Consider the following 19,359-nt stretch of genomic DNA (forward strand, 5'->3'; position numbering starts at 1 on the left):
CTACAGACATCAAGGAAGAGAGAGGCCACTGGTAGAAATGGACAGAATTCTCACTGAGCTCTTACACCTGGATTTTCACATTCCTACACAATCGCCTCTGTGGATACTCACTTAAATGACTGCAGTTACTCAAGACAGATAATGGAACACTGATACTTTCATTTTCTCCAAGATCTGAAATACTTTTACAGGCTTGGATGCATGAGTAATAAAATTGCTAGAGCAAGGCTGACAAAAATCTCAAGAAGTTGACTATTTTATTCATTATCTAAGTAGAGTCTTTCATCATCTAACATTGTAGGTTTTTTTAAAAGATCTATAGGAATGTCCAGTAGGAGACTGGAAAAGTAAATGGTCTTTTTTTGCATTTTTAATTGAGATACAACTGACATATAACATTATATTAGTTTCAGCTGTACAACATAATGATTCGATATTTGTATATATTGTGAAATGATCACCATCAGTCTAGTTCACCGCCCTCATCATACACTACAAATCTACAAATTTTTTTTGTGATGAAAACTTTTAAGATCTACTCTCTTAGCAGCTTTTAAATACACAATACAGTATTGTTAACTATAATGACCATGCTGTACATTATATCACTGGGACTTACCTATTTTATAACTAAAAGTTTGTACCTTTTGATAACCTTCACCCATTTCACCCAGCCCCTGCCTCTGGTAACTACCAGTCTGCTCTCTGTATCTATGAGCTTGTTTTTGTTGCTGCTGTTGTTGTTTGCCAATAGTTCACATATAAGTGAGAGTATATGGTATTTGTCTTTCTCTGACTTATTTCACTTAACATAATGCCCTCAAGGTTTATTCATGTTGTCACAAATGGGAGGATTTCTTCCTTTTTTATGGCTGAATAATACTTCATTTTGTGTGTATATATGTATGTATATATGTATGTGTGTGTATATGTGTGTGTGTGTGTGTGTGTGTGTAAATATATATATATAATTTGTTTATCCAGTCATTCATAGATGGACACTTAGTTCATTTCCATGCCTTGGCTATTGTAAACAATCCTTCAATGAACATGGGGGTGCATATACCTTCTTGAGTTAGTGTTTTTGTTTCCTTTGGATAAATACCCAGAGGTAGAACTGCTAGATCATATGGCAGTTCTATTTTTAATTTTTTGAGGAACCTCCATACTGTTTTCCATAGTGGTTGCACCAATTTACATTGCCACCAACAGTGCACATTGTCATATAATGTGTCGAGAAGTGATGTAGATATATATAGAGTGATGTGGAATAAACTGTAAGAAATGTTATTAAGTAAAACGTAGAAGTAGCAAATCAACAACACATGTTCCCATTTGCCCAGACATAAAAGGTTATTTATAAATAAATGAGGTAATATATGCAACAACTACTTCTGAAGAAACTTAAACCAGAAGCTGGTTCCAGTAAAGTAGAAAAGAGGTTTGTGTTTCATCGTACACTCTTTTGTATTACCATCATTACCATTGTTTTTTGCAAAAACATTACCAAAAAAAAAATCATGGAATAAGGCCCTATCATGGTTGTAGAGGTAAACCTACTCTTGTCAACCTTTCTAAAAACAGAAAATGAAGAAACCTATTACCTGTAAACCACTATGTATTTCTATCAGAATAAAACTGTAACTTGTTAATATATAAGCACACATACTTAAGCTTTCTATCCTTTGACCTTATCTGATATATAGAACACACACACACACACATGCACACACACACACAACTTACTCTCTTTGATGAAATCTCCATAGAAATAATAGGAACTGGATCCTGAAAAATTAAAAAAATACGTTTCCTTTTTAGGAATAAAAATATAGAAACATACCTTAGTGTGGTTATAAATTACCTGAAATCATACTAGGTATGTGAGTTGTTTGCTGCCAAGCAGTCTAAAGCTTTCATTTTAGTAAATCAAAAGGAAAATACACTTAAATAAAATATAGCTTTCTTTTAAAATATATTTTCTAGTAGAGTAGGACAAAATGTGGATGAGAAAAGTAGTGAATAATCTAAGCATCTTGTAGTTTGTCTCTGCATTACAATTTTTGTGATTGCATTTGAATATTACTCATGCTTTGGAAACTCAAATATCTTTAAATAAAATAATAAAGTCAGAGTGTTCTTTCTTATAAAGAAAGTTGAACCATTAGAAGTAAAACAGTTACGTCTTTGAATAGGTCTTATTGCCAATAAACCATGTGATCTTTCATTGTTTTAACCCAGGCCTAAACAAAATACTTTTCCATTAGAGTTCAATTTCCATGAACCCAGAACGCTTTGAAAAAGATGCATTGTCATCATCACTGTCTTAGAATTGCACCAGAGGAAGGATGAATGTACAGGATAGTTTGAGAGCCTATGTGCAATTCTAGGGATGGTGACTGAGACTACAGTGTCTCTACGGACACCACAAACTCAGTCAATTCTGAAAGTGGAAAAGCCATAGGCAAGTGGGATCCGATCTGTGGATAATTATCCTTCAAACAATTATTTTTTGAAAGAGAAAAACTGATCCTCTCTATTAAATTTTTAAAAATATTTTAAACTACAGAACCATTTATGCAGGCATGCATTTATTCATTCAAAACACAATGTTTCTTAAGGGTTTATATGAACAAGACATTGTGATGAATGTGGTTAATATGAGAGCTATCATTCCTAATGTGAAATGAAATCTTACAGAGGTCCAATACGCAAAATAAACAAAAGCATAGCTGCTCTGGTTGAGATAAGAATGTGGTTAACTTTGTGCATAGCTATGGGGAATCTAATCTCCAGAAGAGCCAATGCGAAATAAACTGTTTCTCATCAAAAATGTTTTCATATACATTCATCACCTACATACACAATCTTCATTACTTGCAGATTGTGTTCTTGCACATTTGCTTACTTGCCAAATTTTATTTGTAACTCCAATATCAATACTTGTGTTTCACAGTCATTCACAGACATGCATGTGCTCAGAATGGCAAAAACTCTGAGTTGCCCAACATGTACATTCCCAGATGATGTCGGTCAAGGTGATACACTGCCTTGTTGTTTCAGCTCTCATACTGTAAACAGGTATCCTTTTCATGGTCTATTTAGTGCCCCATTTTCATACTGTTGTGCTTTTTGTTAGTGACTGTGCTGATTCAAAGGCCCCTAAGCATAGTGCTGAAGTGTTGTCTCGTGTTCCTAAGCTCCAAAAGACTGTGATGTGCCTTATGAACAAAACATGTTTTAAATAAGCCTTGTTCAGGCATTAGTTATAGTGCTGTTAGCCATAAGTTCAATGTTAAGTAATCAACTATGTATACTAACTAAGGTGTCTTTAAACAGAAACACACATAAAACAAGGTTATGTATCGATAAGTTGACAAAAATGTCGTGACTAGAGACTCTCAGGAACCTAACCCTGTATCTCCTCTAGGAGCAATGATTACTAATTAATTCAGCGTTCAGGGTGACTTCAAAGATGGTAAGTGCCACAAATGTTGAGACTTATTGTGTGTGTGTGTGTGAATATGTACAATTGTTTGTGTCATGTCTAATCTTCCCATTATCGTTTTGTAGTTTTCTCTCTTTTAGTAAATTCTCTGTGTAAACTGCATGCCATTAAAAAGCAGTCTACTCACCATACCACAAAGTCCACAACATGAAATCTACTGCTATTTTTTAACTGTATCGATAGTAAATTTGTTCAAGATGATACACTGCAATAATGATTCTAGAATTCATTTGTGGGATAAGTGTCATTTCTTTATGTCACAGTTCACATAATGAAATTCTCTTCATGCTCGGTAAATACTGGCCTCTTCATCTGAACAGTCTATGACAATCAAATAGATGTATCAGAATTTTAAATCATTCTTCAATTCACTCTGAATTCACAATATACTGGTTAGAAAAAAAACTGACATAATGTTTTTCCTATTTATAACTCACTTGCAACTGTCTGTAATACATAAATGTTGGCTATATTTTTTACTAGAAATACCTTGAATATCTGAAGTTCTTCTAGAATTACTTCTTCCATTGATTCTGTTTCTTGGTTATAAATCGTGATTACTTTCAGCACGATTCCATTATCTGTGAGAAAACAAAAGAGATAAATTAGAAGCTTTGTCACAATCTGGTTTTCAAACAATTAAAAACCATAGAAAGACTATAAATTCAAATAAGATTTGAAATCTAGATGTACAAAACATTTCATCATTGCTAGTGAAAACAATATGACTACTTATATATTCATATTCATTATTTCAAAATTTGATTCAAAAATCCAGTTAAAGGTTCAGAAATCAAAATGTCTTTTGGAATTAATGAAATATAAGACAGATGGCAAATTATTCTAGCTTCTTCTGTGATGTATGATGAAAGAAAATTTTTTACCTAAAGCTACCCTCCCTGTAAGAAACTATACCTTTAATCTTATGGAACCTTCCAAGCAACACACTATGGAAGTTTTTATATATATATATATATATATATATATATATATATATATATATATGTAAATATAGATAGATAGATAGGCATATAGATAGGACATGTTTATATCTATATATACTTTATTTTTTCCTTCCAGTTTTAATGAGATATAATTTACATACAGCACTGTATAAGTTTAAGGTATACAGCATAATTATTTGACTTATATACATCATGAAATGATTATCACAGTAAGTGAACATCCATCATCTCATATAGACCAAAATAAAAAGAATTTTTTTCCTTGTGATGAGAACTCTTAGAATTTACTCTCTTAAAAAGTTTCATGTATAACATATAGCACTGTTAATTATATTAATCATGGTGTACATTATATCCTTAGTACTTATTTATCTCATAACTGGAAGTATGTATCTTTGACAACCCTCATCCAATTCTCCCACCCCTCACCTCCAGTAACCACAAATTTGGTTATATACACTTTTAATAAAAATTTCAAGCATACACTATTGAGAGAATAGTATAATGAGTCCTCCTGTACAAACCATTTAGCTTCCATAATTATCAATAATTTTATAAATTTATATTCACCTTTTAAAACTCCAAGTTATTTTTATTATTCCTGATATTCTCAGCTTGTTATTTCCAATGAAAAATTTAATAAGACACTAATTTGCTTGTAAGAAAGATTTGGTGTAGTGGCTAGAAATAACTTAGGGGAAAAAAGCACGTTGGAGGTTCTGATCCAAGAGTTTCTACGGTATTTAAGCAATTTGTTTAAAAATTATGAAATCTTGTGGTTGGGTTAATAAAATTTGATTAAAATAAAACAATAACAATTACCTGTATCATACATTGAAAGGAACAAAAATTATCATATCAAGCACACATTATAAATATCCCACAATTATTATATCAAGTAAAAAGCAAAGATGAAACTCAAATTATCAATTTGCAACCAGTGATTTTGCAATAAGGACTATATAGCACTAAAGCAAGTGCCTGGTAAATTTGGGGAAACATAATTATTTTGTGGGATTTTCCAATGCTGTACTCATCACACATTTATCAAATATGTTCTTTGTGCTGAAAAGCTGTGGTTCAATATAACAATATCTTTGCGTTAAACATAGGTTACAAGAGAGTGTAAGTATATACCTGGTATTTCTGGAATTCTCTCAAATAGCTTTGGTCAATCTAATAAACAAGTATTTCTGAAAACATTCTTGGACTTATATATGACTTCTCATTTAAAAATAACATACTTTTTTCTATGATTAATTTTATCAAATATTACTCTTGCTTATGGAATTCTTTTTTTTTAAACTCTGCTGGATATCACTATAAGTGAATTCATGGCCAGGTAACTTTAACTTTGTTAAAGAAATCTGATGCTTTGTTAATCTTGAACCCACAGTGTAGAGCACATTACTAACCTCCTAAAATAAATGAATAAAATACAGCCTGCACCAGAGATCAATTTCTTGAAATCCGATGAATATCTCCTTACTTAAATCTTTGCTTTTTCAGAAAGCATGACTGGAAAAGCTCAAGCACCAATATTAATACTATATCCTAATTCCTGATTTGGGCATATGCAACATCTCTTTAGAATATGTCAATGATTAAAGTTAAGTATGGTAGAATGTTTCCTCTTCTAAATAGGATCTGCTGTAGCAATTACTATGATGCATGTGAAAAAAAAAAGAAATGATCATTTTAAAGATTCTTTAAATGACTATATAATTTTAAAGTACTTGACAGAATTTTATACATATTACCCCGGATGCTAAAAGATTCCAAGTTCTCTTCCACAAGCTAGATCTAATGCACAGCATTAACTGAAATTACAAATTTATTTGAAATATTCACTTTTAGCATATTTATTACACTTTGTTTTATTAATGCAGGATATTATAGCTTTGGTCTAAAATTTTATCTCCATTATGTGTAACACTTGGCTTGTTTGGTACACATGGTTGACTTCTGATGGGGCCTGATAAGCACAGTTGAGATTACAGATTTAGGTGAAATTACCTAAACCTCACCTAAAGATTGAAAAATCTTGAGACCTTGCTGAGCAGCCAAAGGTAGCGGTGGGCCTGGGGGAGTAACAGGAGAACTATCCTTGTATGGCACCCTATTTCCTCTGTGAGTTCTTTTTGGAACCAACATTGTTTATTGTTTGTTAACATCAATTACTCATTCCTTTACATATTCATTTGTTCAAATGTATTAAGTATTGACCATGTATCAGGAATTATGTGCTGTAACTACCCCAAATCTTCTCTTCCATTGCAGTAGACAGGTAGTATGTAAATGAGCCAATGGGTCAACCAGGGTTTTGTTGGTAGGTGGGTCTTTTTTAATGTAATAATGTTATTGATATTAAGGTTCAATTTAAATGTCTCTCTGAGTACTCTCTAATCTCTTTACCTGTCCCAATGAACAAGACATCATATTGGCCATCCTCGGCTTCCACTCGATCCACTGCTATTTGTTTCAGGTTATACTTTCCATCTGTTTTCACCAGTATTGGTTTTTTATGGGCAGGTTTTATGGGCTGGTACATAAGTGGATGGCTTCTTGCAAATCTGATGGCATCATCGGGGTAGTCTTTGGTGGTTCCGTACCTCCCTCCATTCACTTTGCTGGCACACTGAAATACAAATGGAGAGATTTTTTTTCCCCTGAAATCTAAAGAGCAAATTTATACTCAATTATGAAAAAAATAACAAAAACTGGGTATGTTCAGTTAATCAACTGTGCATTTAGCAATATTTAGTAACCATACACTCTTCATTACAGAAATAAAATCTGCATTAAAAATTGCATAGAGAGACTGAATTATTTCAAACATGCAGCAGTAGAAATAGACAGATAGTAGTGAAATACTGAAAAAGTAAAGTATATGTAATACTGGTATAGTCTGGAGGTAATATAAATGTATAACATTATAAATATTCTAATTATTTTTCCTGCTTCTAAAATTTATTTTTCATATTTGTAAATTAAATTTTAATTTGCTATGAACAATATATTGTTCATAGCAAACCAAAGAGACTCTTTACTGTGCTAAAACTTCCCCCCAAATTAAGAATCACAACTGCACAATAGCTTTCCCATTATTGATACTATGATTGGTGATGGTTCCAATTGTCTCACTGACTACAGAATTTTAGTGCTGTAACATTGAAACCTATTCAAATTCCATCGTTGTTAAATAAGGAAAAAACACTCTCTGTTCTACTGTAATCTGTATGAATTTATATTATTTTTATATGAATTAGACACAATCAATTGAGAAAACAAGAAATATTTGCCATAACATGTCTCAATTCTTAAATCACTGACTCTAAAAATAAATGTTCAACGGTACCTAAGTTACTTCTCGGAATACCTTTAACTGTGTTGATTCATGCTTGTTATTAAGTGCTCCCTCATTTCACATATTTTCCTCCAGAACCAGCAGCAATTGCAATGATGACCTTGATAAAAATTTTCCACTTCAGAGTATAAATACAGTAGTTTAGTAATAAGATTCTGCAAAGAGGGCATTTTTAATGGTTTGTTTTAAAAATTTGTGCCATATTTCTTAATTTGGCATGAATTTTTCACTTGAGTGTACTTTCATGATATATAATTGGAAACATTTTGGACCAGCCTGGAAGCAGTTCAGTAACCAGTCACTTCCTCCAAATCTCCTTTAATACCATGTGGTTTCAAGAAGCATTTCCAGCAAAGCCACAGGAGTGGGTTTTCTCCATTTAAATTGTAATTTCAATCAACAGAGTGAAATAAAATATACTTTATGTCTTACTGGAAGTAATAATTTTAAGCTAGTGAGAGAGAGTGATTGAAATGGTAAAGCCTTACACTTGTTAATGTAGGTAAGCTTTGTTTCCACTTTGAATTTTGGCTCTGCAAAAATGGTTTCTACTCGACTTGCAAGCACTTGTGGAAACAGCCAAGTGTTGGGTTTTCACCAGCTGCTCATAATAGTGTAGACCGTGACCTGCATGACAAGTTCAGTATTCGTTCTCCATGGACAGCAGATACAATGATGCTACACTTTCCGAACCTAGTTGTGTACGGAACATGTGATACAAAATCATCCTCATCATCCTCATCATAATCATCATCATGTGTGCAATTAAAAGCACAAAGTTTGAATGGCTAGTTAGGGAGAATCTTAGTAGTATCAGTTAAGAGGCCAATGGTGGAACTTCTTATTCTCTAGCAACACAGCTGTATTGTCACTTTTCTTCCAGAGGCCAGCAAGGATGGCAAATGGGGTGCTCAGAATTCTGAAGAGCCAGAGAAAAAGCTTCCTCTTGACATCTTAAAGTGAGAAGTAGGGAGAAAATGTGGCCTAGGGAACTGAAAGCCTGACTCAAATATTATAATATAAAAATTTTGTAACATTCTCTCACATGGAAATCACATGTGGCACTAATTCTTATGAAGAGGCTGAGAGGAATCTGATGCTCATTTCACTGGATATTTCTGTATTGACCAGTATCCTTAAAAATAAAATTTTAGTGAGAGCTACATAGATAGCTAAAATATCAACAATAATATATAGTCTATAATGCTAGATTATATTCTTTTCATTAAACAACAAGCATACATCTTGATGTAAGAAGTAATATTTCTTTACCTTGCAAGTAATCAAGCATATTTTTAGGTATTGAATTTAACTATTTCATGCTAATTTAGTAAAGCATCTGAAACAATGAACAGAATATTACTAAAAGCATCTTTAAAAAATAAGAATACTTTGTTAAATGCCTAAACTTACAGAACCAGGTCTTGGATAAGGGACTTTTCCTTCATAGAGTGACCAGTGGTATTCAGGTCCTTCCTTATGTGCATATGGTCCATTAAAGGCTGCCCGGATACTGGACATGTGATAGACACATATAGCATGCCCTCTAAATATATTACTAAAAAAAAAAAAAAAGATAAGTTACTATTCTGGAACAGACTAGGAGGTCACCGAGTCAAGCCCCGCAGACAACATAGATAAGGATGAAGTCTTTTGGATAAAAGAGTTGCAATCTCTTAAGCATAGGATATTCTAGAGATATTAACTATTGCAATATTTCAAGTATGGAAACTCCAAAATTTACCATTTTTTGCCTATTTATTATAATAAATTGAAAATGACATTGTTAGAATCACAAAAGCAGTTGTGTCACTTCATTTTTTCCAGTTAAATCTTATTTTTTTATTGAAGTATAGTTGATTTACAATGCTGTGTTAGTTTCAGGTGTACAGCACAGTGATTCAGTTTTATATATATATATATATATACACACACACACACATATACACATATATATACATATATATATACACAGACATATTCTTTTTCAGATTCTTTTGTGTTTTTATATTTTTCATTAAGATTTGGCCTTAATATTTTAAAGATTCATTCCCAAGTTGAGGAAGGCTTTATCTCCTTGTACGTTGTCCTCTCTTCCAAGTAGACAGTGTTTTCCTATTCGCCATTCTGTTAATATTGCTATAAATTTTATTCAAATTTTATTACTTCTCTTAGTGTATATGATTTGAAGAACAATTTAAAGTCTAAAGAAAATTTGGGGCTTTGTTTCATTCTTTAGCTTGGGGTCACAGAAACATTAATAAGCCTGCTGTATATTCCTTCCTTCAGGTCACTGAAAACAGTGTTACAGTGGAAAGGTTTACTGGGCTGCACCAGATTAATTTTGAGAAAAAAGACTTACATTCTACAAAGCTCAGATTCTTTTTTTTTTTTTTTGCGGTATGCGGGCCTCTCACTGCCGTGGCCTCCCCCGTTGCGGAGCACAGGCTCCGGACGCACAGGCTCCGGACGCGCAGGCTCAGCGGCCATGGCTCACGGGCCCAGCCGCTCCGCGGCATATGGGATCCTCCCAGACCGGGGCACGAACCCGTATCCCCTGCATCGGCAGGCGGACTCTCAACCACTGCGCCACCAGGGAGGCCCAGCTCAGATTCTTTACCTGCAGAACTACTAGCAACTGAAATTATTTTTTTGATAAAAATTTCTACTTGTCGCAGATAAAGACAGTAGTTGACTAACTACAGCAAGCTTCATTGGGGGCATAAGATTCTGCAAAAGGACATTTTAGAATGATTTGTTTTAAAGATCTGGCTGCATTTCTTAATTTGGCATAATCTGAATGAATTCTAACACTTCCCTAGCCTCCTTATTGTGAGAATTAAAATAATTAGTTTGTGAAAGTGCTTTGCAAAATGGATAGTTTTTTTAAGTGTAACATTTCCTACATTCTGAGACACCTGTAGAACAGCAGTTATGTTACTGTCTGAGGACATCAATTTACACATCTTATAACACACCTTGAAGCAATTGGAAATGCCTGCAACAGTGAGAAAACCAGAGATAGTCTTCCAACTAACATGGCAATAAACCTTTGATCACCATGCTAGGATATCAACCTTTACGTCAGGTAACAGCTGGCAAGCCTTTTTCTCACAATTATGTATAAATTGAACAGTCAGAATTGAAATTATGGAAGAAAATAATGTCTTGTCTTTGAAATCTCAGACAGATCTATTATGCTATCATTTATTAAAGCAGCTTATAAACTGATCATTATAACCCATAAAAAATCTATACTGATTATCCTATAGCTTATATTTATTACATAAAGCCATGGATTTATCATGCAGTGTATAAATTCTTCACTGGCATAAGGCAGAAGATGAAATGTAAAAAGAAGTTAGGGATTTTCCATGGACTGTAATAGCTACCAATCTACATTAACATCTCCTTGCATCAAGGAATAATTGATAGCAAAATTGTTTCCATGTTTCTGTGCTGAAGAAAAGGTCTCCTTACAATAGCAGGATACTTACTGAAAGAGCTTTATTTTTTTTTTTCAAAGTGAGCGTAATAAACTACCTGCTGAAAAAGTAAACAAAAACTATGTGGAGAGATCCTAAGCAAACAAGGTACACATGACTATAGAACAGTTTAAGGCCAATGCAATGCAAACGAGGAACTGAATAATATCATTCTTTTCCCGTCAAGAGAACTGAAGTATATTCTTTATTTCTCATTCCAGTCATATCATCTCCACTCTGCCTTATTTGGAAAGACACTCAGGAAATTATATATATAAACTTTCAACCAAAACTGATTCTAATAACATTTTTTCATTCATGTATCAACACATGAAATATTTTATTCATTTTTCCAGCACTCTTCAATGGATACAAAATACAAAAGCATAAAAGAGAAAAATACTAGATCATAAGCCTTAAACTTGAGCACCTTTTTAAAATTTTAAACTCAGAGGGTAAATCATAAATGTGTGTTCTCTAAGAATCTGCATAGAAGCAAGACAACCAGAGTAAAGGAGTGGGCCAAATGCTCTGTGATTAAGGAACCAAGGAGTGTTTCATGAAGATGGCAACTGACAAGTATTGGAAAAACTGATAAAAATCAGCATTAGAAGGGAAAGTAGATAAATAAAATCACAGTCACTGGGAAAGCAGACACTGGGATTCTGACAAGGTATTATCTTGTCAAAAGCAGAGTCTGTGGGAATTTAGAGGAAAAACGTTCAATCCTGAATGGGGAAGACTTGATAGAGAGCCTTGAAAGCCTGACTTGGACAATTGTACATGATGATTGAAAGAATTATCCTAGACTCTATAGCATGGAACTAGTACCTTAAAAACTGTATGAGAAAAAGAAAATCATTCTGTTGTAGATCAGAGAGGGAAGAACTTAGGACATTGAGCATAGGAGGATGCTGGTACTTCAAACAAAAACAAATAAGGATCTGGATTGAGATTGTGGCTTTAAACATCAAAGTACAACTGCAAACACAGGAGACCGAAGAGAAATTGGTGACTTATAAAGTACGGAAAGTGAGAATAACTCATTGGTCAATAGTATTTTCAATTGCATATACGGTGAAGGGGTTTGGCATCCTTTGTTTCATGATGTTTCGACTGGCCATATAAATTTCTCACCTGGTAGTGTTGAAGAGTCCAAATATCACTGGGTTCTTATGATCTCTGGTATGCAGCAAAAAAACATCCTCTGAAACATTAAAGACCATTATGTTACTTAATATGTTTAGTCCTCGTTGCATGTGAAGAAAATATATTGACATAAAATAGTTTAGAACCCATGATAGATTTTAAGATATACATTTCCATATACAGTCATATAACAATGACCAAATGACAACATAGTGAGACTGATGACTGTTCAAGATGACTTTGAGCTGAGCCTCAAGGAGGGAACTAGAGGCACTGACTCTAAACTAACAAGAGGGGTCTTTCTGTTCCCGCAACTCCCTTGTCCCCATTCGGGGACCTGGCCAAGATGAAAAGAATAGAAACTCGCTCTAAGTTAGACAGAAGTCAATTACTGTGGAAAGCAAATTTTCCATATGTGCTAGAAACAGTGAGGGTTATACAAAGAAACATATATATCGAAGAGGAAAATTTAACTCTCCCAACAATATTTACCTAATTCATCAAAATATGTATCAATTCCATTCATTCCTGGTACTGAGCAAACCAGTCTAGCTTTCAGGAAAGTGCTCCACTTGTTCACTAGTATTCTCTGTCCTCCTACATCGTTCTGTAAAAAACAGAAAGCAGGTAAATGGGTACCCAGAGAACTTTTACCACCAACAGATTTTGTATTATTAAACCTGCAGATGGCAAGAGTTATACTTCTTTTATTTAATGTGAAAATTTGAGCATAATCTTCAAATAATAATAAAGATGCAATTCCCCATAAACTTTTTCTTTAGGTTTGCACATTCTGCCTTGTCAATGTACTTTCACCCTGGCCCATTAAGTACCGTTTCCAGGTATTAAACAATGTTAGTAGAGAGTAGAGTACACTTTCCTAAATAAAGTAGTAAGCTTTATGATACAGTAACATTCATTATTATTTTATTGATAAATAATCTGCTTATCTCAGAAGTACAGAAGCATCCACTTCTTTTTCTTATTTTAGGGAAAAAGGCTTGAAATACTAACACACAAGCACACATATACATAACAGGCATACATATTTGCACATATACACAAAATACATATGTGTGTATATGTGAATATATATATACATACGTATATACTGAACATACATATAAATGTCTTCTTAACTTTATTCAAGTATCTTCTTAAATATCAAAATAATTTCACATTTATAACACTATTAGCATTCTCTCAATATATATGGCTACTTCAGTTGGTTCTGAATGTTCACAAAACAACCTATCTGACTATGCCCAACAAAACTATATATGTTTTTCCTACAGAATCAACCATCTGAATTGTTGAAACATGCTTATGTAAATTATTTAGAATGTGGATTAAAGAAACTAGCAAGATTTTGGTGAAATTAACTTTTTAAAATGGAGCTCAAACTTCTGTGTAGGAAGAAGTATAGCCTAATTATAGGCCATTTCTTAGTAGGGCTTTGAAAATGGAGAAAATCACACAAAATGCAAAGCTCTTTTCAGATTAAACTTTCAGTAGATATGAAGTCTGAAGACTAGATCATAAATACCAATTTTAGGGAGCCTAACAGAATAGAAGAAAATATACAGTAGAAACCTACTATAAAATGAACAAAGTCCTGACCATAAATTGTGAGTTAGGCAAGTTTAGTGAGAGAGGAAGGCGGTCCTCACCACGCAGAGTCGCCCCACTCTGGTGTAAATTGCCTGGGCATTGTTTTCTGCCTCCAGGGCCTTCTCCGTAAAAAAGAAATACACTTTGTTGTCATCTCGGTCTTCATTGTCAGGGATCATGTACGAACCTACAAATTTTGGTTCTAGAGAAGTAAAAATAGACGAAAATGTAATAACTATTACAACAAAGTAAGTTAATATATTTCCCTTGAAATTTTGTACTAAACATTAAAATCATGTAGCTATCTCCATATTCTGTGCAAATCAACAATTTTTTTTTTTTTTTTTTTTTTTTTTTTTTTTTTTTTTTTTTGCGGTATGCGGGCCTCTCACTGTTGTGGCCTCCCCCGTTGCGGAGCACAGGCTCCGGACGTGCAGGCTCCGGACGCGCAGGCTCAGCGGCCATGGCTCACGGGCCCAGCCGCTCCGCGGCATATGGGATCCTCCCAGACCGGGGCACGAACCCGTATCCCCTGCATCGGCAGGCGGACTCTCAACCACTTGCGCCACCAGGGAGGCCCAAATCAACAATTTTTAAGAAATGTTAGGGTATTTAAAATTTAACTGAGTTGGAGGGAAATAAATCAATTTCAAATAGCATACATTATAGACCTGAAATGAATTCAAAGAAGAACAGGTTAGGAGCAGCATGATTATAATCTCCATGAACTTCCTCCCATATATATATGGGAGGCATATATTAAAGTCAATATATGTAAAATATTTTAGTAAAGAAGTCTATCATTATTTTTTTAATTCATAAATTATCTATCAGTCCAGCTCATGGAAGACCATTTTAAGTTTTTGTATTTGTAATCAAAGGGATCTGAGGGAATGACCTCTGATGGATAATGGAATGTCAAATATTTTAATGATAAACTGCTGCCAATAATGATTATGCACTCTAAAGCTTAATAAAAAGGCTGAAAATAATGAAACCACTCACTATAAAATGATTTTAGTCCCTATATATACCAATGTGCCAAAATATAAACATGATTCCTTACAAAGGATTCTATGTAAATGAATGCCTAGTGATTCTCCTAGAATTTCATTTGTCTCTCAAGTACAATGTGATCCTTTTAAAATAAGCAAAGCAAAGCAATCAATTCATACAAAATTATACCAACTGACAAGAGAAAACAAAGCAACTTACTGGATGAAAGGGGTTTTCACTTTTCATGTGTTTGTCTTGCTCATTTAAGTCCTGATTTCTAACTATTGCTATGAGGGTAATCTGGTTGTATAATAAAGCTGATCCACTCTGCTATAAAATGGTATACATATATCATATATAATATTTTAATTCGGGAATATTGCTAAGGAAAAAAACCCTGAAATTTGTGAAAACTATAAATTACATTTGTATTGTTATTATTATCAAAATGGCAAGTTTCCCATGAGCTCTGGACTTGCTTTCAGTTCTGATTTACATACGCTTTTCTCCCCAGTCCTACCTTTCAACAGGCGCTCGTCATCGTGCTCAGTGCGGGTATGAGCCAGTCGCCCCAGGCTCCTGAAAATGGCAGCGTCTCTGCCCCAGTAGTCACTGTAGAGTCCAGCAAACAATTCACTACCTGCATGAAAACATCAGATAAGATAAGTCAGTATTCGTTTCTGGGTCTGATGACAATGTATAAAACCACAATTACAATAAACATATCCAGGTTTCCCATGTATACGGCCTAATGAAACAGATACTACTGCTAAGAGCATATATGGTACAGTCAGACGGCCAGGGTTTGAATTGTGACTCTGCCACTTACTAGATGTGTGAACTTGAGCAAATTGCTTAACCTCTCTGCGCCTCAGTTTCCACATTTACAAATAGGGGACTAGCCCTCAGAAGTGTTGTTAAGAGTAAAGCATTTAGAAGAGTAGCTGGCATATACTAAGGCCTATATGAGTATTTGATAAATAACCTGGCTTTATGGTATTTTAATAAACTTCTTTTAACCTTCATATCATCAGGGTATTAGTATTGGTATTGGAATTAGTATTAGTACTGGTATTATATGTGAGTCAGCTAACTCAAATTCTTCTTGTAGTAAGAAATTGCTTCCATCAACAGGATTTTAAGGCAGGAACCACCAAGTCTGACAAAGCTGAATATAATCCAATTAGTTGTCATTTAATTTGTAAGTGTGTGGCTTATTTACACAGAAACGACAGAAAGAGCTCATAATTTAATCAGGCAGTCAACAGAACGAATGAAGTTAGCTGCAACATGTGGTGAAGGCCACAGACTTAAATCAGACCAAGGAATACACAAACGTATGCAGGATCTCAAGCCATGGCAACGTATCTTTGGGGCCAGCCAGAAAGACATTAAAATTGCTCACGAAAAGAGAAAAAATAATTAACAAAAAGAAAAATAACATAATGATATAACTAGACCTCCAGAAAGACCAAAACCTCTCAAGCACAGGAACTTGGGGTTCTCTTTTGTCAAACTGACAAAGGTAACTGGTGTGCTCCTCAGTGAGGCCAGAAGGATTGTCCTGGGCATATGAGGCTCGAATCCTGTCCTGGGCTAAAATCTCTGGCCAAGAAGCAGATGATAGCAACAGATCACTGGATATAGCAAACTCAATTTAGGGTGACAAAATTATTTTCTTAATGAGTGTCATGTAACTGTGGTCAGGTTTTAAAATATAGACATGATGAGTATACTGAAAGTATACTCAAAGTATTAATGCCTTTCTGTTAAATCTGGAATGTGTACATATGTGTCCAAGTGGTATTTAAAGTGCTTTTTTAAAGAGAATTCAAATTAATTGGATTTCCAATTTAATAAATTTAACTGTATACTCAATTTTAGAATTAGAATTATTAGTTATGGTATAAAAATTTGACCAAGTATCTAAACAGAATTAAACAAAACTTGAGTGTCATATTTATAAATTTTATTGATTAGATTTAAAAATTGTTTCAATATTTATGAAAGGTTTTCCCTAAGGTAAGGTCTTTAAAACTTTAAAAAACTTGAACAGATTAAATATATTTGTATGGTTTAAAATTTGAGAAAGTAATCAACTGAGTTGTAAATAGGATCACTGTAAGAAGTTTATTTCTACCTTGAGATAACTAACAATTTTTCAAAAGTAAAAATGATTGCTTTTGTTAGATTTAGATTTAGAAAAAGAAAAGTGAGATATAAATTGAATTTAAAAATAAGAAAACTAAGTTTTGATAAATGTTACTAAAATAAACTATTCTTCATTTACAAAAAGACAAGTAACCATAAATGTTTTTTTTGATTCACAAAACCCACTATGGATACTTAAAAACTATACAAGATACAAATAAATAAAATCCAGGTCTTTCGCAAAGGAATTCACTTTTAAACTATATATATTATATAAGTGAGAAAGAGAGAGAGAGACAGGAGAGACAGAGGCAAATGTGGTAGAATATTAACAGTTGGTGGGCCAAGGTAAATGCTATAAATTTTTACTCCTCTTTCAATTTTTCTTTGTATTTGAAAAATTTCAAGACAACAAATTAAAAAAGAAGCTGTATTTGTTTAGTTCATCCTGTATATTCAATGCATGCTGAATGAGAAATATGATAAGGAAAATAACAAAAACTAAAAAATAAAGATGCTTTATATCTGGACTTAAGAAAATAAAATTTGGTAGAGAAGAGTTATATCAGAACTCTTATTTAAGCATATTCTTTGAAACTAGAAGGGGGGAAAAACAACATAATTTGTATCAAATTCAATCAGCGCTGTCTTCACCAGAAGTTTTATATCCATGTGGAAAAAGAATATTTTGGTATAAAATGTATTCAGTGGTTAGCGATATGAACCATATGTGGGGTTCAATCTGTACTACTTGAACATAGATAAAAGAGAGTCATGCTGAATTCATTAAAAGGCCTTGGAGATCATCAACTCTATGGCAGAAATGAACGAGTTCACGCACAAAAGAGTTAGTTGACTATTGAACCACCAGAGCAAGGGTTGTTCTGAAATTTTAAAAAAGTATTGTACTTGGTTATAGTTTCCATAAAAATATAAAGGCCATCTTACATGGATGGGCCTAGAGATTTTCATGCTAAGTGAAGTAAGTCAGACACAGAAAGACAAATATCATGTGTTATCACTTACATGTGGAATCTAAAAAATAATGATACAAAAGAACTTATTTACAAAACAGAAATAGACCCACAGACATAGAAAACAAACTTATGGTTACCAAAGGAGAAAGGGAGGGGTGGAATAAATTGGGAATGTGGGATTAATAGATACATACTACTATACATAAAATGGATAAACAACAAGGATCTGCTGTATAGCACAGGGAACTATTATCAATATCTTCTAATAACCTATAATGGAAAAGAATCTGAAAAAGAATATATATATGTAAGTCAACTACACTTCAATAAAACACAGTAATAAAATAAAAAGGCCATTTTGTAAAACTGTCCTAAACAGAACTTATTTTTCTAATATGGACCGGACTGAATGTTTAATTCATAATGGATACAAAAAAAAGATTTCTTTAAAATCATGATAGTTTTATATTTCTTAAGTTTTTAATATTTAATGTAATTAAATTTCCTAAAATATTTACAGAACATTTATATCTGAAAATATTACTTTGGAAAAATAATCTTTATTTTAGTTCACATCAATTTTCTTGCACATATCCCAATTTGAACACTTTCCAAGTTCTACTTGTAAACAATTCTACAAATTTAACAAAAAAGTTCCCCTTGTAGCCACTAGATGGAGCCATATGATACCAAATAATATACATCCAGGGCAGGTTATCTGCAAAAAGGAAAAGATGATATAGTACCAATTTTACCCAATTTCCCTTTTTGTATCCAGATAAAAGAAAATGGTTTGTGAACAATTCAAATAATACAATATGAACTGTATGACTTAAACTTCAAAGAAGCTACTAGACAGGTGCTAAAAAACTATATGCTATGTAAACTGAACCAAACGTGTTCCTGTTGGAAACATTAGATTTTCCTCAGAAGGGAAAGATTCTCCTTTCATATTTTATTATCAGTGTGAAGAACAAAATAAATTTATAGTAATAGATAATAATGATGTTTGGTAAAATACTTTCCTAAGAAAAAATAAACACTTAAATGAAAAATAATGAGAATAAAGCTTTAGGCACAAAGTTAACTAACAGTAATTAAATGAGCAAAAATAATCAACATTATTATAATTGATATTATTTATGGCAAA

At 33.2% G+C, this 19,359-nt stretch overlaps 1 protein-coding gene across 1 annotated transcript in view; it reads right to left on the reverse strand.

The window, feature by feature from the left end:
* The window catches only part of SEMA3E (semaphorin 3E), a 271,091-nt gene that overhangs the window by 21,191 nt on the left and 230,541 nt on the right, over positions 1-19,359 (reverse strand). Inside the window, exons 6-13 of the mRNA XM_060108350.1 lie at positions 15,602-15,721; positions 14,145-14,287; positions 12,967-13,081; positions 12,463-12,532; positions 9,254-9,398; positions 6,889-7,111; positions 3,998-4,089; positions 1,747-1,788 (exon numbers count right to left, since the gene is read on the reverse strand). Of these exons, the coding sequence (XP_059964333.1) occupies positions 1,747-1,788; positions 3,998-4,089; positions 6,889-7,111; positions 9,254-9,398; positions 12,463-12,532; positions 12,967-13,081; positions 14,145-14,287; positions 15,602-15,721 (950 nt within the window). The remainder of the gene's footprint in view (positions 1-1,746; positions 1,789-3,997; positions 4,090-6,888; positions 7,112-9,253; positions 9,399-12,462; positions 12,533-12,966; positions 13,082-14,144; positions 14,288-15,601; positions 15,722-19,359) is intronic.

Source organism: Mesoplodon densirostris, chromosome 9, assembly GCF_025265405.1.
Source record: "Mesoplodon densirostris isolate mMesDen1 chromosome 9, mMesDen1 primary haplotype, whole genome shotgun sequence".
Taxonomy (NCBI): Eukaryota; Metazoa; Chordata; class Mammalia; order Artiodactyla; family Ziphiidae; genus Mesoplodon; species Mesoplodon densirostris.